At 63.8% G+C, this 27,654-nt stretch overlaps 3 protein-coding genes across 3 annotated transcripts in view; all 3 read right to left on the reverse strand.

Annotated features, from left to right (window-relative positions):
- Window positions 1–27,654, reverse strand: part of PKP1 (plakophilin 1) — a 288,438-nt gene that overhangs the window by 32,932 nt on the left and 227,852 nt on the right. The window lies entirely within an intron of this gene.
- Window positions 7,683–27,420, reverse strand: IGFN1 (immunoglobulin like and fibronectin type III domain containing 1). The gene is made up of 24 exons (XM_090263263.1): window positions 27,372–27,420; window positions 26,993–27,106; window positions 26,330–26,469; window positions 25,356–25,455; window positions 24,834–24,881; window positions 24,521–24,560; window positions 23,955–24,132; window positions 23,620–23,733; window positions 22,447–22,615; window positions 21,271–21,543; window positions 20,553–20,604; window positions 16,513–16,628; window positions 15,965–16,089; window positions 15,197–15,338; window positions 14,597–14,896; window positions 13,849–14,148; window positions 13,310–13,483; window positions 12,660–12,788; window positions 11,478–11,780; window positions 10,586–10,674; window positions 10,104–10,299; window positions 9,244–9,543; window positions 8,291–8,617; window positions 7,683–8,147 (listed from the first exon to the last, which is right to left on the reverse strand). Exons 1-24 carry the CDS (start codon window positions 27,376–27,378, stop codon window positions 8,134–8,136), a joined length of 3,750 nt encoding a protein of 1,249 aa, XP_090119389.1. The 5' UTR covers window positions 27,379–27,420; the 3' UTR covers window positions 7,683–8,133.
- On the reverse strand, window positions 16,987–19,546 carry LOC149992275 (uncharacterized). The gene is made up of 2 exons (XM_090263383.1): window positions 18,361–19,546; window positions 16,987–17,234 (listed from the first exon to the last, which is right to left on the reverse strand). The coding sequence occupies exons 1-2, from the start codon at window positions 19,544–19,546 to the stop codon at window positions 16,987–16,989; spliced, it is 1,434 nt and encodes a 477-aa protein (XP_090119509.1).

Raw genomic sequence — 27,654 nt, forward strand, 5'->3', positions numbered from 1 at the left:
CCTGCGCGGGCCCCCCGATGGCTCCTCCCTCCCCCACTCTCTGTGCCTCTGCGCTCCGCTCGGCACACGGCTGCCCCAGCGCAAGAAAGTTCTCACTGTCACCGGCGAGCCCGCCAGGCGCCTTAGCGTCGCTCCCTGGGTGCCTGTCCTGGCCCCCGGCCTTCACAGCGCAGCTGATGGCGTCTGTGACGGACGCCCAGCCCTCGCCTGCCCCCACCCCCACCCTGTTTCCAGGCCACAGCTTCACACCAGAGGCCTGGGCGCATTAGACAAAGAACCCTCCAGGAATTGGCGGGGGGTGGGGGGGTGGCACTTTCCATGACACTCTGACCCTCCAGTCACCACCGCAAGCCACGGTCATGTTCGTCCTGCAGCCACAAGCCAAGTGCCTCTGAGCAAACACCCCGCACAGACACCACACACCACCCACCACACGCGGTCCCGGGGTGGGGGTACCTGGGGCTGAATGCCGGCCTCCCCTGGAGAAGATCAGCCTGTGGTCCATCCCCTAGAGCCTGTGACTCTGTAAACAGGATCATATTTAGAACAAGGTCCTTACAGCTGTAAAGGACCCCAAGGTGAGATGGCCCTCGGCCCCAAATCCAAAGGCAAGTGTCCTTTCAAGAGAGAGATGGGGAGAGCCAAGACAGGGAGGTGAAGCCACGTGAAGTCAGGCAGAGCCCCGAGCCCCGCTGGCCCAAGCCTGGGAGCGTCCGGGGCTGGCGGAGCTCGGTCCTCTCTCAGAGCCTCGATGCCCTGCACACTGTGACAGTGTGGCCATCCCAGGAGACAGCCATGGATCCGAGACGGGTTCAGGCACCTGGTCGGAGCTGTCAGCCTCTCTCAGCAAACTTACTCAGCACGGGGCTCCGGGGGAGGGGACCCACGACAGGCCCCAGGGGACACACTGGAATGACACAGCCCTTCAGAAATGTCGCCCGGCAAGGGCCCCTGACCCTGCCAGCCTCTTGCCCTCTGTGCTTTGGTTCGCTCCCTACGGAGAAGGGTGACGCTCCAGCGGGCGTGAGAAAGGGAGGCAGCCACAGCCACGTCATCCCCACGGGAGGAATTCAGGGAGCCAGGCTCGTGTCTGCCGGGAAGTCAGGGACCCGGCCTGTAGTGACCAGCCGCCCTCCTTTTCGTTCTTTGTCACAACCGGTGGCTCTCGGCAGGCAGCATGGGGAGGTAGCAGTCCCACAGGGACACACAGGGATGCGGTCTTTCCACGGGCCTCTCGCTCTGAGAGCCGGGCAGCACCGGCAGCCTCGGGAGGCCCACACTGCCTTCCCAGATGGGTAAACTGAGGGACTGTCTAGGAGGAGGATCGAAACAGCAATCAGTCAAGTTATTGATCAGCCGTCTGGCCAAGAACATGGTTCTGAAGGCCCATCTGGCCCCCTTAAAGGGTCTACGAGGCTTCAGTGGGAAAAGTCCTCAGGATTTGCTGACCTTCTTTGGGATGGTCAGAGTGGGGCTGAGCCAAGGGGCGGGTGTGTCTGCAGGGAGCCACTGGAGAGGGGGCTCAGAGGGACCCCCTGCCCAGCCTGTGCTGTCTGATCCAGAGCTGCCCCCGCACTCCAGGCCTTGGGTCTCTGGCCTCGTTTCCAGGCTTAGGTCTGAGGACGGGTAACGCTCATGTAACGCACACCCATGGGTGGGACTCACAGGGGAGCCCTGTGGGTGCTGGGTCCCACGCGAGAGTCCCGCGGGCTGACCAGGAGACGACCAGTGCACAGAGAGTGCCGGCGGGAGAGAAGCGAGGGAGGACAGTCCCGCCCGGCTTGGGGTCCGTGGCGGATGAACTGCTTGGAGCCAGGGAGCGACCTGGCCAGCGGGAATGGGCAGTAACGGCAGAGCCCCAGCACCCGGCGTCCCCAGCCCTGGCCCCCATGATGCAGCACAGCCCACCTGCCTGCCAGCCAGGGTCCGCTTCCCCCAGGCGCTTCTGCAGACACTTCCTTGGGGACGAACCCATGCGGGCCACGAGTCAGCCTGGGCCCAGCCGCGGGCGGGTCATGTTGCCGTGGGCCCTTCCCACCCCCGAGCCTCCCATTCTAAGGGAACAGCTCTGCTGGGGGTGAGGGGTCAGGTCAAAGCAGAAATGGGTCAACCCTGCTGCCCCCCCCCCCTTAGGTTTGAGATCAGTCTGCAGGGACAGGGTCCTGGCGCAGTCAAAACTGAAGTGGCGGAGGCCACCCACAGGCTCCCGGGCAGCCCCTGCCGGGGTCTGATGCCTGTCACTTCCCCGTCCTCCTCCAACCCAGCCTCCCATCCTGAACAGTCTCAGCCAGCGCCCCCCCCCGCCCCCCGCCCCCCAGAACACAGAATCAGCGGAAGTTCTTTTCAGAGCCGCATTTAGGGACCCGCCCAAGCCTGGGCCAAGGCCGAGGAATGGTGATATGTAGAGAGCTGTCCAGGCCTAGCTAATCATTTTGGTACATTTTAAAAATTGTGATGAGACGCAACACACGTGCCCTTTTGCAGCGCACGGTCCTGGGGCGTGAAGCATGTTCACACTGTTGTGCAATCGCCGCCACCATCATCTCCAGAACCTTCTCACCGGCCCCAGCAGAAGCTCCATCCCCTGTCAGAAACCTGGGGAGCCGCTTCTCCACCCTGGCATCCACCCTTTCATGTGACGTTTCTCTGGATTTGACGCGTCCAGGCCACACAGGTGGAGTCCCAGTCACATGTTCTGCTGGAACTGGCTCACTTCACTGTGCGATGTGTCCCAGGTGGCCGGCCGGTCGTGGCTTGCCTGGCACTTCCTTCCTTTTTTCAGCTGAGTAATATTCTGTTCTCGCACCGACAGACCTCACTTTCTTTGCCCATTTCTGCGTGGATGGACACTGGGGTGCTCCCACCCTTTGGCTGCCTTGTGTGGTGCTTCTAGGGATGCAGGTGCATGGGTATCTGCTCAGGTCCCTGCATTCAATTCTCCTGGGCCCTTCTTTCACTTCTAACCCCGCCACATCCCCCACTTGCTCCCCTGGATGTTCATCCCCCAGGGCCCACCCTTGCCCCTTCTCAGCCCAGCCCCACTTGGGAAGGCCACTCTGGGATGGACGAGCGCAGGCTTTGGGCTGGACAGAGGGCTGGGCCCAGCGGGCCAGGGAACAGAGGATGAAGCAGAAGGGGGAGGTTTGCGTGCATGAGGCAATCCCAGGAAGAGCAGAGGACAAAGCTGAGTCACCTGCTCAGTATCGAAGCCGCAGGGGTGTGGCTACAGCTGCCAGGGGAGCAGAAGCACAGCAGCTATGGAAACACCCATGGTGGCTGGGGGACGGGAGGAACAGTGTGAAAAAGTAGGCCGAGTCCAGCCTGGAAAAAACCCACGCTAAAAACAACCAAATTCCTCACCCGTGTCCCATGTTTCAGAGAGCATGTTAGTGCAGCATGAATTCAAACGGGGTCATAATACAACCGCGTGGGATGAAAAGAGATGGAAAACAAATGGAGAACAAAATACAATCGCTGGTCTAATAAAAGGTTGAAACACAACAACCAATAAGGCACAACATAGAATGGCCCAAAGGCTGGAAACCACTGTAATCAATGCCGATAAAAATAGACAGAAATACAATATCACTGCACAGGCAGATTGAACGTAAAAGGAGGGGAAAGAATCACCATGCAAAATCAATGAAAGAAAAGCAGGAATGACTGCATTAGTATCAGATAAAATTGACTTCAGAGCAGGAAAAGGACCGGAGGCAGAAAGGGACGTTATGTTCTGACCAAAGATTCATCTTAGCACTCTGGGAACATGTACCAAGACAGACGACGTCATGAGTCATGAAACAAACATCAACAAATTTAAAAGAATTCAAATTATACAGAGCATGTTATCTGAATGCAGATAAATGGAACTAGAAGTCACCCTGGTTGTTGTAGTCAGAAGGTTGGGCATCATCCCACAAAATAAATGGTCGCCAGGTCAGTCCCTAGTCAGGGCACATGCTGGGGTGGCAGGTTCAGTCTGAGTTCAGGATGCAACCAATCAATGTTTCTCTCTAATGTGGATGTTTCTCTCCCTCCCTCTCTCCCTGACTCTTTAAAAAAATAAATAAATAAAATCTTGTAAAAATGAAACTAGAAATCAATAATAAAAGAAAACAGGAAACTCTCCACAGCACTTGGAAACTAACATCACACTTTTAAATAATCTAAGAATCAAAAACTAACTCATGGGAAATGAACATATGCATTCAACTCAATTCAAATGAAAATATAACCCATCAAGCTTTGTGGGATGCAGCTAAAGCAGTGCTGAGAGGAAAACTTATAGCACCAAAATGTTCACATTAGAAAAGAAGGCAGTCACAGCTCAGTGATCCAAGCTCCCATCTCAAGACCCCAGAGAAAGAAGAGCAAAGTAAATCCAAGCCAAGCAGAAGCAAGGAAATAGTAAAGATAAGAACTGAAATCAATGAATGTGATAACAGGAAAACAATAAAGGAAACCAATTTAACAAAGAGCTAATTTTTTAAATGACCAATAAGACCGACCAGCCTCTAGCAAGCCTGAGAAAGAGAAAGAGAGAGAAGCCGAGAATTAGCAATCTCAGGACTGAAACAGAGGACGTTCCTGCAGACCCTCAAACATCGAAAGGGTAAGGGAACCCACGAACAGTGTTACCTAAATACATTTGAAAATTTAGACAAAATGGACCAAGTACTCCAAAAAATAGAAGCTATTGCAAAGTATCCACTTTTCATCATCTGGCACAATTTGTCTTGAAAATGAAATGTTTTCGTTACATTGAAGTAGAGATTTGCGTGTAGAAATACAGTCAAGAAGGATTTTTTTTGCTTAATCTATGTGTAATCCAAACACCAAAGCAACTGACATAACCAACTGGTGCAGTGATTTTCAACACTTGGTTTGGATATTTTGAGTCTGTTGCTTCCTCCCATGTGGCAGAACATTGATTGTCCTCAATTAATGTCTCCATTTGATCGCTATCAACTTCAACTGGCCTACCTGACCATGGAGCATCGTTCAGCGAGAAATCTCCAGCATGAAATTCCCCAAACCACGTTTGACATGTTCAGTCAGTCACAGCACCTTTTCGGTACATGGCAGGTGTTTCTCTTTTCGCACTTCAGTTGTGGTTTTGCTTCTTGAAACAATAAAGCACAAGTTGCTTATTTTCTTCCATCTTCAATATTAAAAAGGCTCCACAAAAATTCGCCAATTTTGACAAGTTTTTTTAAATGCATGCTGATATGACGGCTGTCACAATATAATCAAATCTGTTTTGAATGAAGTTAAAGGCAACTAAACGCTACTAGAGGCATCATAGGGAAAAAAACAAACAGACTTTTAGGGCCACCTATGGGAAAACGAATGGACTTTTTGGCCAAACCAAGGAGGCAAATGAACTTCTTGGCCACCTGAATGAACTTTTTGGGCAAGGTAATACTTAAACTGATCAAACTTTTTGGCCAACCTAGTATATATAGCAAGTAGCACTAAAGTGACCTCAGTCTTCCTTGTCTTCCCCTGAACCCAGGGCTTTGGACCCGAAACCTGAGGGCCACTTGTGGGGGGGGGTCTCTAGGGATCCCCAGGTGACGGTGTCAGCTGCCAGTGACGGGCACAGGCAGGGAGCTGTCTCATCGCTTGGGAAGCCAAGGCAAGTGCAGGCAGGTCCGCTGATGCAGGCAGGGGGCAGGTGTGGCCGCCAGCCTCCACCCTGCGGCCTCCCAGGCCAAGAGGTGGGGGAAGCCCCCCAGTGAGCACCCCACGAACTCAGTGTCCTTCTCCAAGGTGTCCAGACCCCACAGCTGGGCTTGGCCTCCTCGGGGGGGGGGGTATGCCAAGCGGCCTGTCCTGGGTCCACACCAGGAGGGCCCCTGGGGGCAGCTCCCGGGGTGAGGCCAGGCCTGGGAGAGAGATGGGTCCCCCAGCTGCAGCCTCCAGCAAGCAGCAAAGCCACGTGCACTGCTCCCACCTGTAGCAGGAGAGAGCCCCCACCTCACCTCTCTGGGCCGGACCCCTCCCCTGCCCTTCCTGACCTCCCGCAACCACCCTGATGCCCCTGCCAGCCGGCCTGCTGGTACCACGGCAGACCCGGGTCCTCCAGCCCCCCCGGCCCGCCCCTCCCTCCAGAGCCCAGACAGAGGCCCCAGCCCGGGAGTCTGGAGACGCTGCCGGGAGGAGGAGCAGGGACCAATCAATCCCTCATCAGTAAAAACAAAGCCGCTAAGGAAGGGGCGTGAACCTGGTGAGCTCAGCAGAACTGGGACCCCCCACCCCCCAGCTAAGAGGCGGAGGGCGGGACACACCTGCGGGAGCCAATGTTTCAGCACCCACGCTTGCTCCGCGTGGGGACGAGGGGTGGGCCGCCCTGGCTGAGGCTGCTGGCAGATGTGAACAGCACCACGGGGTGGAGCGGGGTGCCGAGTCCGCTGCCCCCTGAGTGCCCTGTCCTGTGGGTGTCAGACCGTCTCTGTGGCCCTGTCCCAGCGGGTCCCTGAGCAGGGACAGCATGAGGCAGGTGGGGGGGGGGGGGGCTCCTGCCTTAGGAACACCTGTGCGTTTTCTCTGGCCCTGCTGAGCAGAGCGCGTGCCCCCGAGACCGTGGCGTGGGGGGTGGGAAGAGGAGGTGAGGGGGCCAGAGGGACAGGGCTGAGTTTCAGGGGCAACACAAGGAGGAGCCTCCATCGGGGACGGTCAGGGCCTGGGGCTTTGTGGGCAGGTGGCTGGGCGGGCAGGCGCGGCCCAGGGCAGGTGGACACCGTCGCTGACCCTGCGGGGCCCTCCCACGGGGCTGTGCGGGCAGCTCCCGCCCGGATGCTCGAGCCTCGACTGCAGGCACGTGCTGGAGAAGCGCCTGCCCTGGGGGCCCGGCCTGCACCCCACACCCCAGGCACCTCACCAGGACACTGTGTCCTGGGAGGCAGCAGCCGTCAGCAGCTGGGCCGCACCCCGAGGCCCTCCCTCCCTCCCGCCCGGCCGGCCTGCCAGTCCCGACTGAGGTGGGCGAGGGGGGGAGGGAGGCCCCCGCGCCAGGCAGCAGCCCGAGTCCCTGGCCGGGCTCCGCCTCTGTGTGCTTTGCCACCAGCCCCGTCCACTCCTCCTTGGCCACGGCTGCACGGTGTCCTTGATGCGACACTGCAGCTCTGTCCGGGCCGCAGAGGCCGGGCCCTGAGGGGGTTTGCCCTGGCTGTGCCCCACACCACGCCTAGACCTCAGGGAGACCCCAGCTCTGGACCCAGCAGAAAGTTCCCCCCGAGGGCCCTGGGGGAGAGCAGAGGGCGAGGAGGGCCTGCGGGGGGCCCCTGCCAGCCTCAGCGCCAGCCCACCTCCATCCGCCTCCCTGAGCCCCTGCCCCAGGTTGTCCCCAGACTGCTCCACCTGCCACCTTCCCAGCCACTGCAGGGCCTGTGGTACCACCTGGTGGCCGAGCTGGGGACAGCAGGCCGTGGATGGGGAGACGGACTCATGTGCCATGTGGGGGGGGGGGGGCAGCCCACCATGGCTGAGGGCGCCCAACCCCCCTTCCCGGCGGACTGTGCTGGCCTGGCTGTCGGCCCCATTCAGACTGGGTTCTTCCCTCGGCCCCCACCCCCACCTCCCCCGACCCCCACCCCCAGGAGCCCAGCCTAAGGGCTCTGTCCCAGGCGCCTCTCCTCCAGCGCACCAACCTCCAGTTCATTCCAGACGGGTTTGCCGGTATCAGCCTAATGTTTTAATGAGCAAAAGTGCAGAAAGCAGCCCCTTCCCACACACACACACACACACACACACACACGCGTGCCCTCCGGGCCCTCGTCCCCACCCAGGCGCCCTCCCTGCGGTCACAGCAGGCCCAGCATCCTCCCCATGTCCCGGCACGCAGGCCTCCCCGGGGCTCCTCAGTGGAGAAGGAAGGAGCCCCGGTGGGGAGAGCAGGGTTCACTGTCACGCTGCTCAGCGCAGCCGGGAGGCTGAACATCCCGAATTTTTCCTTTTCTTCCCGAAAGTCACTCTTTCCTGGGGGACTCTCCCTGGGGCTCGGGGCAGTGCCCTCCATCTTGAGGACTGGCTCCCGGGCTGCGTGGGAGTCAGGCCGAGGCTTCTGGCCCCGGCACCATCCGTGGCTCTGTGGCTGGACAGGGCCACCCCAGGGGGACAGGAGGCTCGCGGCTAGGAGCTGGATTCTGCAAGACACAGAGCAGCAGGCATTGTGGCTGGATCACTCTAGAGAAGACAGGTCCCCCACGGGCCCCCAGGGGCAGGCAGGTGGTCGCTCCTCTGACTTCCGTCCCTTCCCTGCTGGGCCTCTGTCTGAGCGGCACCTTACCTATGACGATGAGGGTGGCCATGCTGACGGCCTGGCCCAGCGTGTTCTCGGCCACGGCCTTGTAGAGGCCGCCGTCCTCGGGGGTGACGCTGGGGATGACCAGGGAGCACACGCCCAGCGTGTCGGTGCTGTACACCAGGGGGCTGCCCTCCAGGTCCTCGCCGTTCTTGAACCAGGTGACGCGGGGCCGCGGCGAGCCACGCACGGCGCAGCTCATGCGGCACTCGCAGCCGGCCGGCAGCAGGTGTGAGCGCAGGCCCACGGCGAACCGGGGCTTCTGGCTCAGGCTGGGCTCCCGGACGCTGGGGGCCTTCACGGTGACCGTGTCTGCGGGGGATCCGAGGGCAGATGAGAGGGTCAGAGGTGACAGGCTGGCTGTGGGGACGCAAGCATCTCCTTCCTGCGAGTGTGGCCCCAAAGGCTTCCCTCGCTCTCTTATCCTTTCTATAAGAACTTCAGGGATTTTTTTTTTTTTTTTACTGTACGCTAACACACATCCACTGTGGACACCTTAGAACATACAGCCAGAAGGAGAAAGAATAAAAGCCAAGAATAATCTCACTCTCCGGTGTGGGACGTTCCAGACATTTTCGTCCTTCAGAAAAGGAAACTGTGCACCTGATTTTAGAACCTGCCTTCCCAGAGCCCACTTTGCAGGCCCATCTATTAGGCTTAAAACACACTTTGTTCTCAGAGGCGTTAACCTCATTCCCCGCCACCCTGAGTCCGCATCCTGCAGCCACAGACACCCACAGCCCCATCCGTCCTCCCCACGGGGCTGGGGCCCCCTGAGTTGGGGACATGCAGGACCGCGGAGCAGGTGCCTCGGACAGGAGCAGGCAAACGAGATAGACCTGGCCGGACCCCAGGTCCCACTGCACATGGAAACACGCTCTGGTCATTTCGGCCGCAGCCCGACCCCCGGCCCCACGGAGCAGCCATGCGGAGCCCACCTCGCCGCCGCGGGATGCACCAGGGCTGGCTGGTGTCCGAGGGCTCACTGGCTCCCAGCTCGTTCTTGGCCACCACTCGGAAGTGGTACTCGTGACCGGGGACGACGCCCAGGAGGGTGAAGCGGTTGGTGTGGACGCGGCTGGCCGCCTCCCGCCAAGGCCCGCGCCCCGCGCAGCGCGTCAGCACCGTGTAGTGCAGCGGGACGCCCTGCGCCTCGCTCGGGGACGGCTCCCACTCGGCCGTCACCGTCCCCGGCACGTTCTCCTTCAGGCTGATGGGCCCGGGGGCCATCGGCGTCACTGCGGGAGAGAGGCCCGAGGAGCCGAGTGTGGGGAACCCAGCAGGGCACTTGACCAGGCCCCTGGGTGTCTGCGCGGCCCTCCCCAGGTCCTGCGTCTTCCAGGGGACGCATTACTGATGTGCCAGAAGCTGGGGACAGAGAGAGCTCACGGGCTGCGAGTGACACAACCCAGGACGCGGACAGAGCGGGGCTCCCTCAGGTGGGGTCACAGAGCCCGCTAGTTGTTTATCCCTGCCCCCCACAGGTTGCCTCCTGGCGGGCCGTTGGGTGCGGAGCCGCCTTGCCTCCTACGGGGACCACAGACCCGCCTTCCTGCGGCTCTGAGCGACGTCAGGGCGACTGTCCTCTGAGACTCAGAGGGAGGACTGACTGAAGTCGGGGCGGGGCTGTGGCTACTGTCCCTGAGTTCCTGGGCAGAAGGACAGTGAGCCCCAGACTCCCCCTGGGCCTCCCCTCCTTTCTGTCTTGAGCACCAGGGAGGGTCGGGGTGAGGTCGTGGCACGGCCAGGCCCGGGAGGCAGGACAGCTGGGGCCCGACGCACCCCAGGCCCGGCTCACCTGCCACCTTGAGGAAGAAGGTGTAGGTAGCCTGCTCCCCCTGCCGGTTCCTCAGCGCCGCGGTGTAGGCGCCGCTGTCTGAGAGGCGGGCCACAGGCACCAGCAGCTGGGTGAGACCGTCCTGGGTGCAGGTCACATACCTCTTCGGCAGGGGCAGGCCGTCCTTCAGCCAGGCCACCTCCGGCTCCGGGGCGGCCTGGGCGCCGGGAAGGGACAGCGGGAAGAAAATGTCCCGAGGCAGCCGTGGCACGTGAGCCAGGCCGCGGGGACATGGCGAGGACCGGGGGTCTGGGAGGGTGGCTGCAGAGGGTGCAGGGGGGCTGGGCCTTGCAGGGGGGCCCCCTCCTTCCTTCCTCGCTCTGGCCTGACGTCCAGCAAAGCCCCAGTCACTGACCAGGAGCCAGAGGGAATCACAGGGCTGAGCTTGGCTCCCTCGGTCACGACAGGCTCCCTCCCCGCACCCATCAGAGAGACACACTCACTTCAAAGCGGACAGGCACGCGAACGGTGTCTCCGACTCTGACCATCAGGGAGTCCTCAGTGCTGGCATCCACCAGGAACTTGGGAGAGACTGCAACACATGAGACAGCTGGTCACCTCCCTCTGCAGGGGCCCCGGTCACCCAACAGGGGGGCTAGCTGGCAGGGTCAGGCAGGCCAGTCTGGCTGAAGCTGAGACCTGATGGGACAGGTGGCCTCCAAGGCCTGAGAGGGAGCTGGCAGAGAGGGTCAGGCTGGGCCAAAGCAGAAGAGGAGCTGAGAAAGTTAGCCAACACCCTCTTCCGAAGGCTGGTCGCCACAGATCTGAGACAGGAGGCGGCTGGCCTCAGCCCACAGGGACGGGGCAGAGCCAGGACGAGGCCCCAGGATTCTGGACGCAGATGCAGCGTGCTTGGCACTGCATGGGTCTCCCTTATTGTTGCAGTGACAACGAGGGGATCCTACGGTGGCCCAGGGCCAGCTGGAGTTGAAGGTGCACCAGCTGCTTCTGCAGGCCAGGGAGCAAGACAGTCCACCTGTCAAGGGGAGGAAGCTGGGCCACCTGTGTGGAGCAGTGCCTGTGACTTCCTGGGCTGGGCTGGGGATGCCGGGGGGCTGGGGAGAGCAGCCGCCGGGTTTAAGTCCTCTCTCTGCCACAGTCAGGTGTGAGGCTCGGGGCCAAGTACCTGGTCTGTAAATTGGGGTTACAAATAACTGTGGGGGCGTTTCATGAGTTGTAAGAAGAAAATGTTTTTGAAAGGACCTACCTGGCACATAGTAGGTCCTCAATAAATGCCACTTGATCAAACAGGAGCAGGGGATCTTGGCTCGGTGCATATAGGGATGCTGCCCAGAGGCCCCCGCAGGGAGGGCCGAGGCGGGAGGCAGTACTCACCAGACATGGGCGTGGCGTGCACCAGCATGTCCAGCACCGTGGGCTGGCTGCGGCCCCCCTCGTTGACTGCGATGACCCGCACGAAGTAGCCCTCTCGGGGCCGGAGCCCCTTGGCTGTATAGGCAGTGGCGGGCACGGTGCCCGCGTGGCACGGACCCCACTGGAGGCTGTCTGAGGCACACAGCTCCACCACGTATCCCTGCACCGCGTCCCCGTCCTCAGCGTCCGGCTGGGCCCAGCGCAGGCTGATACTGGTGTTGGATGTTTCTGTGACTTGGAGATTCCTCACAGGCCCAGGGGGTCCTGCCCAAGCACCGTGGAGCTGTCAGGAATGGCACCTCCTCCAGGAAGCCTCCCCAACTCATTCCACGGGCTCAGCAACCGGCCAGTCGCTTCCCCTAACTATCCTTCTGTGACTCCTACGAGCTGGTGTTTCTGGGTGACTTCCTAGGCTCCAAGGCCCCACAGGCTACAACGCTGCCTCCTTTTATCCCTAGCTCTGAGCTCCCAGTCACCACTGTCTCCTGCGGAGGGTCCGTGCCTCCCAGACAGGTTTTTGGGGGGTGTTTTGTGGAAAAGGCATTCTCTGCTGGAATGTGGGAAGTTTGGGCCCAACGGAGCAGGGCTGGTCTCCTTCCTGTGGGACTGGGGGTTTCGCGGCCCCATGCCAAACACCTTTGGTCCCAAAGCTCCGGCTGCGGCTGCCACGCCCGGTGTCTGTGGGCACCTCCCCGGGCCTCGCTATTCCCGAGACCGAGCACAGGGACGCTCTGTCCTAGACCGAAGTCCCTCGCGGGCCGAGAGCAGGTAAGGGCACCTGTTCCTGGCACAATGCTAACCCAGCAGGTGAGGAGGTCCCGCTGTGACCCCTCCCGCCCAGCAGGGGGATAACCCCTCCCTCAGACGAGTGCATTTTCCAGGACTGGGCAGGTGGGCCAGCCTGGGACTCACCTGCCCAGAGCTCTCTGAGCCCCTGCTGCCTGGCCCTAGGGCCTCTGTGGTCTCAGTGTGGGGACTCAGGCCCCCAAAGCCCCCGAGGATGCAACTTTGGCCTTTATCTTCCAGCCCCCGGCCATTCCCTGGGACTGTCCTGACCTGCGGCTGCCTGTCCTGTCCCACCGGTTCCAGGGTTACCCCCAGCTCACCCCTGCCACCCTAATCCTCGGTCGCTGCCCCACTTACTCATGGGGTCCCGAGCAAAGACGGCGTCCGACGGCGGCCCTGGCTGTCCAGGGCCGGAGGGAGCCATGGCCGTGACCCGGAACTCATACTGACAGTCCGGCCTCAAGTCCGTCACAGTGCACCTCCGCTCTGTGGAAGGCCGCCACGTTAGTGCCGCCCAGTGGGGCCGGGCAACACGGACACAGACGGCGCCTGCGCGTTCTGGAGAAGCCCCTGGGGCCCTGACACAGCCCTCTGCTCTGGCCCGTGGGGGACTCCGACCTCCCCGAGTGGAGGGGGAGGGCTCAGGGTGTTGGGTCTGAGCCCCCGCCACTGGCACGCTGGTGGGCCTGGGCACGTGCCTTAGCCTCTCGCTGCCGGTGAGAAAGCTGAGACCCGGACCGCAGGGCCCGCTGCCCAGGGCCGATGGGAAGTCGGGCAACAGCTCCGTCTCCAGGTCCCGTCCCGAAACACCTACTAAGCCAGGGTCCCCGCCTGCCCCGATGCTGCGGACACTTTAGCCATGTGATTCCTCGCGGGCGGACTGGGGGCAGCGAGGGCCACGGCCCGTACCACAGTGTCCCTGCGCCACTGCCCACCTTCCCCCTTCAGGTGTGACCACCCAAGACGGCCAGACACTGCCCAGCGCCCCCGGGGCTGAGGCCGCCTACCAGGTGCAGGCTGCTCGGTCACTGCTGTCCAGGTGTTGCTTCCTTTCTTTCGCTTCTCGACCAGGTAGCCCAGGATGTGGGCGCTGCCGGAGCCCCGGGGTGCTGTCCACGTCAGAGTGATGCTCCTGCTGCGGGCCGACAGGATGGCTGGGGCCGACGGTGGCCCGGGCAGCGCTGGGGCACAGAAGGGGCGGTCAGCCAGCAGCTGAGGAGATGTCCCGGGGGGTGGAGTGGGGCGTCTGGGCTGGGACACGTTCTGTCCCTTCCGGGGGAGTGTTGGGGGCTGAGCCAGGTGCTCAGGGGTCCAGCCAGCCCTGAGGCCCCGGATGACGCTCCAGTCGGGGCACCCGTGGAGGGCAGCACCCGCCCGTCCAGGGACCTGAGAGTGGGCGCTGGGAGTTTGTCCCCTGCGCCCAGAGAACCACAGCTGGGAAAAGACCCCATCCGCCTGGCTTCCAAGTCCCTAGTGAAACAGATGTGGGGTCTCCATGGTGCCCTGAAAGGACCCAACCCCCCCTGGCCCCAGCCTGTCCTCTTACCCTCCGGAGCCACCAGCACCTCCTCTGACTCCAGGGCGTCCCCGGGCCCCTCTGAGGTCACGGCCCGCACGCGGAAGGTGTACTTCCTGCCCTGCTCCACCTGGGCATCGGTGAAGCTGGTGCTATCCGCGGGGGGCTCGCCCACCTTCAGCCACGTGCTCCGGCCTGTCTGCTGCCTCTCCACCACGTAGTGGTCCACGGCCTGGCCCCCGTCGTCCCGTGGGGGCCGCCAGCGGAGGCAGATGCCAGCCCCTCGGCAGTGCTGCACCTCCATGGGGCCCTGGGGGGGCTGGGGCTTGTCTGGAACCCGGGAGAGGGGCAGGAAGAGAAGGGGTGTCAGAGGAGCTGGAGGGGAGATGGGCTGGACCTCTGTCAGCGGAGAAGCCTCAGGCAAGACCTAGCGGTGTCCCTGGTCTCCACTGCAGCGTGCACACACACACACGCACATGTGTGCGCACACACATGCACGCCCAGGACAGCACATGGACAGCACCAGCCCTGGCCTCCCGCCCACCTTGTTGGCACCATTCAAGGCCGGGCCCCCGTCCCACCCAGCACTAGCTCAGGGCCGGCGGGTGTCAGCCAAGCCTGGCCCCCCTCGCAGCCCTTCACTGATGGGAACTGCTTCCTCCCATCCGGGCTGCAGAGGGGGGAGGGGACGGCAGCAGCAGGCCTGGGTCTTAGACAGCCAGCAGGCCAGGCTCAGAGCCCGGGAGCCACAGGCTTTGGCGGGAGGCTGGGCGGGCACCTATGACTTGCACGGTGACGGCAGCTCGCGCGGAGCCTCCCTTGCTCCTCAGCGTCACGCTGTAGTGGCCACTGTCCTTACTGCCAACGCTGGGGAGGCAGAGCCGAGTGAAGTCGTCGCCCAGGGCCACCTGGGCTCCCCTGCCTCTAGAGCCGTCCACCTCGGCCCCGTCCTTGGTCCAGGAGGCCTGAACCGGGAGGCGGCTCTGGAAGGCGATCTTCACCGTCAGCGGCTTCCCAGCCTTGACCACCAGCGGCTCCTTCAGTCTCTCGGTCACATCTGGAGCAATGACCGGGGGATCTGGGGAGGTATCGAGCAAGGAGGTGAGAGAGGCCAGGGCACCGGGCACCTGCGGCTGGCAAAGAAGCATCCAGAGATGGACGTTTGGGCTAAGAGGCGGGGACCCCATCTCCTACCTCTGGAGGACTAACAGGGGGTTTGATCTCCAGCAGGAAGGACAGGGGACCTCCTGACAGAAATTTTAAAGCTGACCTCTCAGAGGGAGGATGACTTGATCCCCAGACACAGACTGGCTACACGTTTGGATGTCATGCACTACCCAGCAGAGCACCGAGTGTGGAAGGGCACGCGGGGGCTCACCTTTGACAGTCAGGGTGGCCTCGGTCGTATGGCCTCCGGCCTCGAAGCTGTACCTTCCAGCCTGGGTCTCCTGCACGTGGGCGATGAGGAGCCTGTGCACCAGGCCATCCTGCTCCAAGATAAGTCCGTCCTGGGCGCTGAGCTGGAGACAGGCCACAGCGGAGCCAGTCACCCCCAGCCCAGGGCTCCGCCAGGCCTGGCGACCAGGAGCCCGCGCCACAGGCGTGAGTTGTGTGTGATCGCGGGCCGGCCACGTGCTGACGCTCTTGCTCTGCCGCCTCACGGAACGGTCGCCACAGCCTAACGCAGTAGGTGTGATGATCAGCCCGTGTTACAGACAAAACCAGAGGCCACAGAAGTGGCATCGGAAGCCGGGGTCACTGGTGCCCAAGCTCTGAAGCACAGTGACGTGCTTCCTCCCGAGATGACAGCCAGGCTGGAGGACAGATGGTGGTGTCCCAGGGCCAAGTCATCTCGCCTGGTTAGGCCGACAAGGTGGCCTTTGTCCGAGGCCGTAAAGGACGCACAGAATGTAACAGGTGTTGGCACAGAAAAGGCATTTGGGGCCGCTGAGAGCCGGGGGTGTATGTGAGGGGTGGTGACCGGGACACATGAGTCCATAATCCTGGGTGTTGTAAACACACCAAGCTGTTGGCCATCTAAGCTCCCAGCTGCATTAGGAAAACGAAGGACAAGTGCACCCTCTCCGCCTCCCTCTGCCCCCGGCCCCACACGGGTTAGGAGAGGCGGGGGGGGGGGGGGCGGTACCTTGACCCCATCCTTGAACCAGGTGCCAGGTCCCAGGTCGCGGCTGAGGATGCAGGACAGCACAGTTGCCTCCCCCAGCTGGACCTCGGTGTCGGCCAGGCCCTGGGAGAAGTGGCCCCGGGGCACTGGGGAGACAGACAGAGGTGGGGGCTGGTCCCTCGGGCCCCCAACGTCCTGCCTCCCAGACTGGGTCCCGCCAGCTGCGCCCTGACAGAGGCAGCAGCCAATCCCTGCCCTCCTCCGCAGGCCCTGGCCCGTGGGTGCACGGTGCTGACCGATGTCTGGGTGACGCACAGAGTTATGTGACAAAACTCTGGGCTTCGGATGCTGTGTGTCCAGACAGATGCTCAGGCGACCCCCACACCCCTTGGCCTGGATCCCACCCATGCGAGGAGGGGGAGGCTCCTTCCTCGACTGGGAGGAGACCACCCCCCGAAACTGGGGGCCATTGGCAGGGAAAACCGCCTGGGTCTGGGGGCAGAGCTGGGATGAGCCAGGCCTCCTGTGTGCAGGGTCCCCGCTGGAGCTCGCCGGGTGGGGGCACCTACCTTGGGCTTCCTCGAAGAAACCGCCAGCGCCAGGCTTGCGTCTGGACCGGGAACTCCGGGTGGCGTCCTTCCCTTGGTCACCGATGTCTGACCTGCCCTCTGTGCCACCTCTGCTCCTGCCCAGGTGACTCGGGGGCTCCTGGCGCCCGTCTTCACGCAGGGTCTCCCCGGGGCACCCTCCTCCAGGCTGCTGTCCCCTGCCTTCGGCCTCACTCAAGGCCTGACTTGCTGCGGCTACAACCTTGGCGCCCCGCTGTGCTCGGGACCTGCTCCCGAGTGGGCCAGGCCTGTCTGCCCCTCCAGACTCCGCCTCTCCCTGTCTCCTGTCCTTCCTCGGGGCCTCTGGGCCGCGGGTCTCGTCATTGTCGGCCTCCAGGGGCCCCCTGTCTGCTCTCTGTCCTCTGCCAAGCTGGGACCCTGGGCCCCCGATGTCCCTGGATCCGTCTCCAGAGTCTTTGCTGCCCAGAGGCCCTTCTAGGCCATTCCAGGTTCCGTCCACATCCCTCGGGCCAGCAGACCCGGCCCTTCCCGCAGCTGAACCTCTGCTGTCGGGGAGCCCCGGGCCTCGCCCTCTGCCGGCCTCTCCTGGGCCCGCGCCGCCCGCCTGAGCCGTGGAGCCCTGTGAGGCCCCAGCCCCTGCCCGCTGGCCTCTCTGGCCTTGCGCCCGGGCGTGTCTGAGCCCCGGCCCCGTCGAAGCCTCTGACAGGGAGGCGCCCCTTGACCTGGGCATCCGGCCACTGTCCGGAGCCTGGCCTGGGCCTGTCCCCGCAGCTTCGGCCACCGTCCCACCTCCCAGCAGTGAGCCCTCCCCTCCCTGCGGCCCCGGTCCTCCCTGGCCGGCGGCTCCCTGCCTGCCTGCTGCTCCCGGACCTGCTTTCCAGGAGTCGCCCTCCCAGCCGGGGCCCGGAGCAGTGGCCCCTGCCCGGCCGCCACCCCCCACTGCCCCCCGACCATCGCGACAGCCAGCGGCCCCCACACCTGCTGCTCGGTCTGCAGACCCACCCTCCCCAGGGGGAGCCCCCTGGCCCCCAGCAGGCCCTGGGGTCCCTGAGGTTGCAGAGTTCACGGGGCCAGCACCTGCTGCTCCCAGCAGCCCCGAGCCCACCCCAGGACTGGCCCCGTCCACCAGGCCCGATTCCCTGCCCCTCTTGGGGCCACCCATGGGGCTGGTGCCCCCATCAGACGCCTCTGATGCCGCACTCCCTGACCCCATTCCCCTGGGACCCCCCAAACCGTCCTTGTGACCTGCCTCGCTCCCTGACCCCATTCCCCTGGGACCCCCCAAACCGTCCTTGTGACCTGCCTCGCTCCCTGACCCCATTCCCATAGGACCCCCCAAACTGTCCTTGTGACCTGCCTCGCTCCCTGACCCCATTCCCCTAGGACCCCCCAAACCGTCCTTGTGACCTGCCTCGCTCCCTGACCCCATTCCCCTGGGACCCCCCAAACCGTCCTTGTGACCTGCCTCGCTCCCTGACCCCATTCCCCTGGGACCCCCCAAACCGTCCTTGTGACCTGCCTCGCTCCCTGACCCCATTCCCATAAGACCCCCCAAACCGTCCTTGTGACCTGCCTCGCTCCCTGACCCCATTCCCATAGGACCCCCCAAACCGTCCTTGTGACCTGCCTCGTTCCCTGACCCCATTCCCCTAGGAACCCCCAAACCGTCCTTGTGATCTGCCTCGCTCCCTGACCCCATTCCCATAGGACCCCCCAAACTGTCCTTGTGACCTGCCTTGCTCCCTGACCTCATTCCCATAGGACCCCCCAAACCGTCCTTGTGACCTGCCTCACTCCCTGACCCCATTCCCCTAGGACCCCCCAAACCGTCCTTGTGACCTGCCTCACTCCCTGACCCCATTTCCCCAGCACCCCAAATCCCATCCCTGTGACCTGCCATTCCTCTGAGGCTCCCTGAACCATCTCTAAAGCCTGCCTCACCCCCTGACCCCACGCCCCCGGGCCCAAGACCCCTTGACCCTCCACTAGAACCTGCTCTACTGTCCCCTGGCTGCGGCCCTGGGGTTCCAGACCCACCCGCATCGCCCACCACACTGCCAGACCCACGAGACCATGCACTCCCAGAACTGGCCTCAGTGTCAAGACCCTGCACCTTGGGGCGCCTGGACTCGTCCCAACCACCAGCTCCGGCTCCAGGGGCCCCAGCACCTAGGCCCCCGGTGCCCTGCCCAGCACTTGCTGTGGCCCCTGCCTTTAGGGAGCCTGGGTCCGTGGCTCCCGGGACCCCAGAGCCTCCTTCTCTGGAGGCCCCCATCGCCCCTGGGGCTTGGAAGCCCCCACCATCTCCAGGCGAACCCCAAGGCTGTACTCCCCTAGAGGCCCCTGGCTCTACTCCTACCTGTCCACCCCCTGCAGCCTCTCCTGCTCCGGAGGCCCCAAGGCCGCCTCTGCCCCCAGACTCCACCGTCCCTGGACCCCCTAGGCGACCATCTGAATGGTGCCGCCCCCCAGGGCCAGCCTCCCCCCAGGTTTCTGGGTGCACCCCAAATCCATTGGGGCTCCCCGGGCCACTCTGGAGACCACCAAGTGTCCCTGGTCCCCCCCGCACAGGGACACCACCATCTTGGTCTCCAGAGGGCATTGACCTGGGCACCCCTGAGCCACCCCTGTGCCCAGCGCCCCCCTCAGACTCTGCTCCCCCAGGGGCCCCCAGTCTGGGAGCAGCGCCCATTCCCAGCACCCCTGAGCCACCACCGGAGCCAGCCCCACCTTCAGGGCCCCCGGAATATCCACGGCCATCGCCGTCCCTGGACCCCGCGAAGCCGGCCGCCACGCCCCCTCTGTCTCCAGGGGCCCCTGGACCTCCTGTCCCAGCCCCGCCTTCCCGTGCCCCCCAGGGCCCCTGAGCCCCTAGCCTGTGGCTGCTGGCACCTCCCTCCTGGCCAGACCCCGCCAGCCCAGGCGCCTGGGCGCCACCCGCGTCCCCCCTCCCTCCCCCAGGCCCGGGGTGCACCCCAGCTTGGCTCAGACTGGACTCTGTGTCACCCCAAGGCCCTGGGCTCCCAACCTCCATTCTGCCGCCGCCCTCTGCTCCCCTCTGACCCGCCGTCCCGCCAGGGGAGCCCTGGAAGCCTCTGCTGTCCCCGGCCCAGCCCCCAGGACCTCCCGGGCCTCCGGGACCAGCTTGGGAGCCCCATCCCTCAGGGTCCCCCGGACCCAGGTCACCTGCCTCCGGCCGGGAACCCTCGGCACTGCCACGCCCCAGGAGGAGACTTCCGCCCCCAGACACTGCAGGGCCCGGGGGGCCCTGGCCGTCAGCGGTCTGTCTCGGAGACTTCCCGGGGCCCCCGAAGCCCTGTGCTTCCCTCTGGCCACCAGCACCCCAGCCCTGAGAACCCCAGGTCTCAGGGCCCCTGCCCGCCCCGGAGCCGGGCACCCTGCCCTCAGAAGGCTGCAGGGCGCCAGGACCTCCTGCCCCGACGCTGTCCCCAGCCTCCCCCGGGCCAGCTCCAGGGCCCCACCCCCCCTCTGCCTCTCCGCGCCCCCCTTCCTTGCTCAGCCCCTCCCCTCCCCTCCCCCCGCCCAGGCCCCCCTCCTGCTGTAACGCCTCCATCCCTTCTCCTCCAGATCCCGGCCCCGCAGGATGGGACAGCCACCCCTGCGTGGCCCCCTGTCCTGCCTCAGGTCCCAGCTGAGCCCCCCAGAATTGTCCCCGGCTGTCCCTGTCCAGCTGGCTCCCACTGTCTGCGCTGTGCTGCTGTCCTTCCCCACCGCCCCCCGGTCCTCCCGCTGCAGCGCGCTGGGACCCAGCTTCCCAGCCTGCTGCTGGCACGCTGCGTCCGTCCCCATCACTGTCTCTGCCCCAGTCTGGCTGGTGACCGTCCGTGATGCCCAGCCCCGACCCTGTGCCCTCTCCCTGTGGCTGGGTTCCCCCCGGAAGGCCCGTGTCCCAGCCCCGCTCTCCGTGGAGCTGCTTCTCTCCAGGAAGAGCGGCTCTGCCTCCATCTGCTTCCAGAAAGCCCTCCCCTGCCTGCCCGGGGTTCCTGGACCCATCCGCTGCTGCGGCCGGGGCTCCTGGCGCCTGAACCTGGTGGTCAGCACCTGTGGTCAGAAGGCCTTTGTCCTTCCCAGCTTCGGTGCCAGGTCGCCACCCCATGGAGAGAGAGAAAAAAGAGCGGTGAAATCAGGCCAGTTGTCGGGGTCCAAACCCGACCCTCAGGCTCCGGAGCAGAGACGCAAGCTGACCCTCCAGGAGGGAAGCCGGGATGGGCCATCACAGTGAGGGGCAAGTGCTGCGGCCACTCCGGGCCCTGCACCTCACCCCCACCGTGCTCTGTGGCTCCTGGGGACTTTGGTGGCAAGTACAGGAGCAGTCCCGTGTTTCTCAAAATGCTCTGAGCGGCTGCATGGTTTTTTCAAAGATCTTGCCCTGCTGGTTGCCTTAGAAACGCCCAGATCCCTGTCTTCTGGGGTCACCTTGAACCCCAAGCCTGGTGGTTGAAGGTGTTTTTCAGCCTGACCCAGTGACTTCTTATCCACTGAACCTGAGCAGGACCCCAGGGCCATCTTGGACCTGTGTCCCCAGAGTAACCCCACGGGCGCTGTGGAGCAGAGGCAGCTGGGGTGGGGGACAGGGCTGGCTGTGAAGACCCCACACAGCGTCGGGCAGGACAGACCTAAGCAGTGGAGGTACCGCCCCAAGCAAGCACTGATCACGGGCACTGCCTGGCCCCCCATGAGCCCCTCTCGACCTGCGGTCGGGCCGTGGCAGAGGCAGAGAGACAGGGGGCCACTCACCTTCCACCACCAGCCAGGCACTGGAGGTGTGGAGCCCGGTGTCCAGGGAGTAGGGACCCATGTCTGAGACACGGGCCCCCTTCACCACCAGCTGGTGGGTCTTCCCATCGCGGGACACGGAGACTCTGTATTTGTTACTGGGCTGCAGCGGCCGGTGCTGGAAATGCCAGGTGGCTTGCGGGCAGGCCTTAGACAGGACGCACTTGAAGACGGCGTTGCCCTCCTCCTCGCAGCGGGCCTCACTCAGCGGGACCACCACTCGGGGCGGGATGGCTGTCAGAGAAGCAGGGGCCGCGCCAGCTCAGCCACAAACCCCTGTGTCACCTGGGACGGGTCCCCTCTTCCGCCCGTGCTGGGGGGTTGTATGCAGGCCGTGGACAGGGAGACTGTTCTCGGCTCTGGAATCCTGTCCCTGGAAATCCCGAAGCGGATTAGGGGCCAGGCGGGCGCGCGGGGGTGCTGGCAGGCCGTGTGCTAGTGCTGTAGACACGTGGCCTAATTGGTCCTTGCGGCCACCTCTGGGGCAGGCCCAGTTCTGTCCTTTTTACAGGTAAGGAGACACAGGCCCCCCAAGTTCAATGCCTGTCTTACCCAGCGATGAGGAGGCCCCCGCCCCGCCCATGCTGCGGCCTCCAGGCTTTTCCAGGCCCCCCAAGGCCTGTGGGGGTCTCGCCTCTTCTTCTTTCCCCACCAGGCTTGGCTTCCTTCCCCGGCCTCTCCTGCTCCCCGCCGGCCCCTGCGGCTGTCAGGTGCTGGGGGTCGTGCGCACCCGGCTGCTTGTGGGACTAGGACCCGGTGTGATGAGGCAGGAAGGGACAGAGCCCAGGGGCAGGGGTCCCTGGGGAGAGGCCGGGAGGCCAGGCTCCATACGGGCAGCAGTCTTGCTAAGGAGCCGCGGGAGAGGAGGCCGGCAGGACAGAGCGAGCTCCGGAGGCTGCGCTCTAGCGTGGGCTGCAGACGCCGGCGGCTGGAAGCCTGGCGCAGGGCGGGGGGAGGGGGGCTGAAGCTCCATCCAGCCCAGCTCAGCGCCCGAGACCAAGGACAGAGACCTTGGCCCAGACTTCGGAAAAGAGGTCGCTATCATCTAACCCTGCGGTTGGGTGTGTGCTCCCCTCCGCACGGTCACCGTCCCATCTATCGTCACACGCCCAGCCTTCCTCAGGGCGGCCCACTCACCGCTGGCCTCCAGCTCCGTGGAGAAGACGTCAGCGTCCTCCACCTTGACCTGGTAGATGCCGGCGTCCTCCGGCCACAGGTCCCGGATCTGGAACTGGTAGCGTTTCCCCAGCCGCTGCAGGCTGTGCTTGGCCTGGTCGTCGGAGCGGTAGGGCAGCGTCTCTCCGTCCTGGGGCCGGGAGGGGAAGGGTCTTCAGAACCGCCTGCCCCCACCCCACCCTGGCAGCAGCCAGCACGTGTCTCCTCGTGATCCTGGCCCCCAGCCCCATATTCCTGGACCTTAAAAAGGATGGGGGGCGGGCAGAGGGGCTGGAGGGTGGGGAGAGCAGGCCTGGAGGGAAAGGAGCCCTCTCGGAATGTGCCTGCCTCCGATGCCCATAGTGTGCGGTTCTGCTTTAGGTACTCGGGGCAGACATGTCGGGGATAAGACAGACAAGGGTCCCTGCTCCCGGGAGCTAAAACCCTACGCGGGAGACAGGCGTGTGCTAAACATCCCACGTAAGTAACACCGGGGATGTTGGGGAGCCATGGGATCAGGCGGGGAAGAGAGAGAGGAGGGTGTGGATCCAGGGGCGCCAGGTGGGGCTGGGGGCCGAGTGTTCCACAGGCAGGGTGGCAGGGAAACGGCCGTGTGGGCGTCAGGGTCACGCATGGCTGGCAGAGGGCATGGCTAGAGCGCAGGGATAGGGAGGAGGCCTGGGGCAGAGGAAGGGAGGGCAGATCCCGCGTTGTCTCGTGTGTCATTTTGGTGTGCCTTGTGACCGGGCCTATAGTGCCCTCATGTCACCGCCGAGGAAACTGAGGCACAGCCAGGATGTGGTGGAGCCGCAGAACCAGAGGTGTGCTCTGCTGCCCCTTCTACCTGCCCCAGGGCCCACCTAGTAGAGGTGAAATTACTCTGGGGTCCCAGGCAGGGAAGTTCAAGGCTCTAGAGGTGAAACCCAGAGAGAAGGGGTGCACTTCCTCAGAGCCTCTTTTACCCACGGGTCCCGGCTGGAGGGCCTGGCCACCCCGTGAGAGGCAAGAGGCCTCGGTGGCAGGTCCACACCAGGGTCTGCCCTGCCTCCTGGTCCGAGTCAGCTGTCAGGGGCCCAGGACACCCGCCGTTCCTGCCTCCAGGGCCTGCAGCACCCCTTCAGAACCTGCCCCTTTCGGGGGCTGCCCCAGCCTCACCTTACACAGGTAAATCTTGCTGTCAGGATCCTTGAGGTCCAGCTCCATTTCAAAGACCGCGACTCCGTCCTTGTTCACCTTGATGTGCCGCGTGTTGGAGACGGAGTGGACATACTAGGGAAGCAAACCCCCCAGGAGGGCTCACCTCGGGCACGCCAACCCCTCCGACCCCAGGCCCCCCGTGTGAAGAATAGGGAAATGGAGACGCCGTGGCCCTCGCTTTCCCAGAGCCCAGATTCAGGGGCAGAGACAGGTTTCAAAGCCGGGACACCGCCTGCACCCCGGTGAGGGCAGACCCCCCGCCAGGCCCAGCTCCCGGGCCGGCCCGCGGGCACCTGCGCCATCCGGTCCTCCTGCTCCCTCCGCAGCTTCTCCAGCCTGCGCAGCATGCCGCGGAAGTCCGTGATGCCGTACTCGAAGCACAGCCTCTCGTAGTCCTTCCGGTCCGCGGTCATCAGCAGCTGCAACACCTGCTGAGGGTCTATCGTTTTGATGGGGGCGGGAGGCGGGGCCCTGGGGAGCAGGGCCGGCAGGTCAGAGGCCAGGGGAGCCTCGGGAGCTGACACCCCAAGGGGTCTGGGGAGCTGCCCTCTCGGCCCTGAGGAAAGGGGGGCCCCAGCTCCAGCTTCCCAGGAGAGACCTATGCCTGACTTGCACTGTGGGTTTACGAGCGACATGTCTTTAGAGGCAACTGTCCTGCTGCTTTAAAGGAGCGACATTCATGCGGGACCGAGCTCAGAAGCGGCCGCGCGCGTGCCCAGAACACCCCTTCTCCACACCCTCGGCCGCCCACACCTGCAGCCTGGCCCCTGCCTGGGCTCAGGGCAGATTTGGGGGCTGAGCCCTGCGTGCCCATGGAAGCACCTGGGGACCTCCACCCCGCCCACGGGCCCGCACCCACCTCAGCGTGTTCCGCAGCCCCGTCAGCTGTGCTCTGAGGTCTGGAAAAGGAGCGGGAATGAGGCTGCCACCCCCCGGGTGGGCGTCCCAGGGGCCAAGGCTGCGCTCTCCCCCAGGAAGTGGGTGGGTGGGCAGGGGGGTGAAAGAGGGCATGTGGCCTGTGCCCAATGACTGAACTTCCGAAAGGGGCCCTCCCGTGAACTGGTGAGGGCCCCGGAGGCCTCTGTGGGGGCCTGGACAAGTGGGGAGTGCCAGGCAAGGGGCGCCCGTCACCCAGTGGCCCCAAGGAGACCCCTGACAACCCTTCCACCTACCCAGCTGGGGTTCCTCGTCCCTCTTCCGCTTCTTCTTCCGGAAGCCAGCTGGACCATCAGGGAGGAGGGGAGGGAGTCAGTGTGGACCGGCAGGAAGGAAACGAGACCCACAGAGGGTGTCCCAGGCCCTGACCGCCCCGTCCCTAAGACCAGACCTCAGGGAGGAGGAGGCGGAGGGTCTGTCCGCCGTCCGTCCATCCGTGTGACGCCCCAGAGCCTCAGCCTGGCTAGGATGGAGCCAAGCTATTTGGCATCTCAGGCAGGGGTGACCCACTCCCATGTCTACAGGGGCCGGGGTGGTGGCACGCATGAGGGATGTGACCCCTGGGGTCACACTGGAAGGGGCAGCTGCCCTCACTGGAGAGCGGCCACTTCCCATTTGGGCCTCACTTGGCCAAACACATCCGCCCGCTGTTTGGCGGGTCCTGCAGCCATTCACAGCCGCCCTCTTTGTCACCCTCATCCCTCGGCCCCCCTTCTGAAGGCCTGAGTGCCCACAAAGCAGGCAGGGGACAGCCCCACCTTCGATGACGGTGAGCTTCGCTGAGCACAGAGCTTCTCCATATGGGTTCACTGCCAAGCAGCGGTACACGTCCGTGTCCTCGCCGGTCAGCTTGTTGATCTGCAGAGAGGCCAAGGGCAGCGGCACGGGGCTAGCCCTCTCCCCTCCTCCGTCAGCAGACGTGGCTGTGGGCTAGGGGCGCAAAGGCCTGTCCTTGTGCTCAGAGAGCTGGCAGCGGCCATCGGAGAGACAGCCCTGGGCAGAACGTGACCACAGCAGAGCGCAGATGAACCAGCCCCTGCCGCTGAGGCTGAGAGAGCGCGTTTTTCAGGGGCCGGCAGATCTGGGACTGAATGGCCTCTCTGTCACGCATTTCAGGCTGTGTGACCTTGGGCAAGTTACCTAACCTCTCCGGACCTTTCTCTCTTTCCTTACAAGGTGAGGATAACAATACCTCCAAAAGTGATGAGTGGTCAGGATTAAATGACATAATTTGTGCCCAGGGGTCAGGCCAGGCTGAAGCACATAGCACATGTCCCATGACCGGGGCTGCAAATGCTGCTCACATGGGCCGACACTGACTGATGTCCCCTGGGGGCCGAGACGCCAGCTGCCGGTTTACATGAACTTATAAGGCTGTGAACTCGGTCCTGTCATTGCCCCCAGTCTCAGACCAGGGAAGAGCGGTGCAGGGAAGAGAGTAACTTTCCCATCCGGGATGGTGGGCTGTGCAGGAAGTGTTGCTTCTCAGCCCAATTCCAGATCGGGAGGCCTTACCCTTCAGCCTGCAGCCCCACAGGGGCCCCGCAGAGCCACCTGTGAGCCTGCCGGGTCCACACCTGGCTGGGGCCATCTGGAGCCACAGAACGGAGTTGACTAGACTCAGCCTCAACCAGGAATACCTTTTACTCCTCTGGGGACGGGGGGAGGTCAAGGAGCCCCCCACGGGGACGAGGCGATGGGGAGACGCGCAGGGGGCGCCCGGGATGCTTACCTGCAGTGCGTGGTCCTTGCTGCCCGGGGCGGAGAGGACCTGGTACTTGCTGGAGTTCCTGAGGTCGCCCTTGCTGCATTCCCAGTGCACCTCTGGCTGGGGCTCCCCGCAGACCACTGCCCGGAGGACAGCGTTCCTCCCTGTGGCGGGACCCGCGGTCACACTTCATTGAGGCGCTGATGTAAGATGCCCCACAGCCCGGGCACCCCGCCCACCCGCTTCAGGAAGGGTGCCTAGTCCCACGCCCATGCTCAGGGGCTCACAGCTCCTGTCTCCCGGCCCCACGCACACACAGGAGTCCCGCCGAGAGCTGGGGGAACTGCAGGCAGCGGGGTGTGAGGGCTGGGACGAGCCCAGGTGAACTAATCCGGTTTGACCCCCGTGCGCCCTGAAGCCGTGGAGCCCAGCAGGAGGGAACCCCCAGCCTCTCCCTGCTCCCGGGCTAGCATGTCCCGCTCCGTGTTCACACACATGTCTTTTTTCAGAATAGCGTGGCATGTACTGGCTCCCCAGACCCACTCTGCCCTTCCGGGGAACCCCGGCAGATACCCCCCAACGTAGGCAGGTGTGGTTGGCCGGTGGCAGACTTGGGGACACGGGCCATGCATGCTGGAGGCGGGGCAGCAGGGTCGCCTCAGCGGTCCCCGCCTCACCCAGCCTCACCCTCTGCCAGTGCCATGGTGACAGGCTTCTGCTCAAAGTCCGGCAAGCTGCATCCTTCGGGGACTTCCTCCACCAGCTGCCGGATGGTCACCCCGTGCTTCCTGAGGGGCTTCCCTGGGGACACGGGAGGACGGGAGATGGGCTCTGCCCTGTGGCGGCCCCCAGCCCAGGGAGCTCTGACCCGCTCGCTGTCCCTGCATGGGGTGGGACAGACGCTCACAGGTCCTGCCTGAATGGGGCTCCCGCAGTGTCCCCGGGGAGGAGCTGGGGAAGGAGAGAGGAGAGTCTCTTCCCCAGGACTTGGGACCCTTTATTCAACAAAACTCAAAAGCCAAAGCTGAGGCAGGTGAGCCCGGAGGCCTGAGCCCGTCTCCCTCACCTGCCATGGTCTCTGCTTCCTCCGGGCTCCTGAGGACGGCGGGCAATGGATCCTGAGAACAGAAGGTGGAATTGGTCCTGGGGTGTCAGCCGCCCTTACTCTGTCCCTCCCACAGCATCAGGGTGTTGGCCAACATCTGGGGGACCCGGGTACAGTGGCTGCCCCTCTCTACCCCCTGAGAGCTTGTTGAACCCCAACTGAAGACACTATTTCCCAGAGACCGGGAGGCGGCTGGGTGCTGCGCTTGCCCAGGTGAAGGAGACACCGGGGGCCGAGCCTGCAA

This window comes from Furipterus horrens, unplaced genomic scaffold (assembly GCF_987537825.1).
Source record: "Furipterus horrens unplaced genomic scaffold, mFurHor1.1.pri manual_scaffold_15, whole genome shotgun sequence".
NCBI lineage: Eukaryota > Metazoa > Chordata > Mammalia > Chiroptera > Furipteridae > Furipterus > Furipterus horrens.

What these genes read in the sequence shown, in the direction of transcription:
- LOC149992275 (XM_090263383.1), bottom strand. Translation starts at nt 19,546, where the DNA reads ATGGAGGTTGGGAGCCCAGGGCCTTGGGGTGACACAGAGTCCAGTCTG. An exon ending in TGGGGAAATGGGGTCAGGGA is followed by an intron (nt 17,235 to 18,360) that starts GTGAGGCAGGTC and finishes CCGGATGCCCAG; the next exon opens with GTCAAGGGGCGCCTCCCTGT.
- IGFN1 (XM_090263263.1), bottom strand. An exon ending in GGCCACCCTGACTGTCAAAG is followed by an intron (nt 14,897 to 15,196) that starts GTGAGCCCCCGC and finishes ATACCTCCCCAG; the next exon opens with ATCCCCCGGTCATTGCTCCA. An exon ending in GACCGAGCAGCCTGCACCTG is followed by an intron (nt 12,789 to 13,309) that starts GTAGGCGGCCTC and finishes GGCCTTCCACAG; the next exon opens with AGCGGAGGTGCACTGTGACG.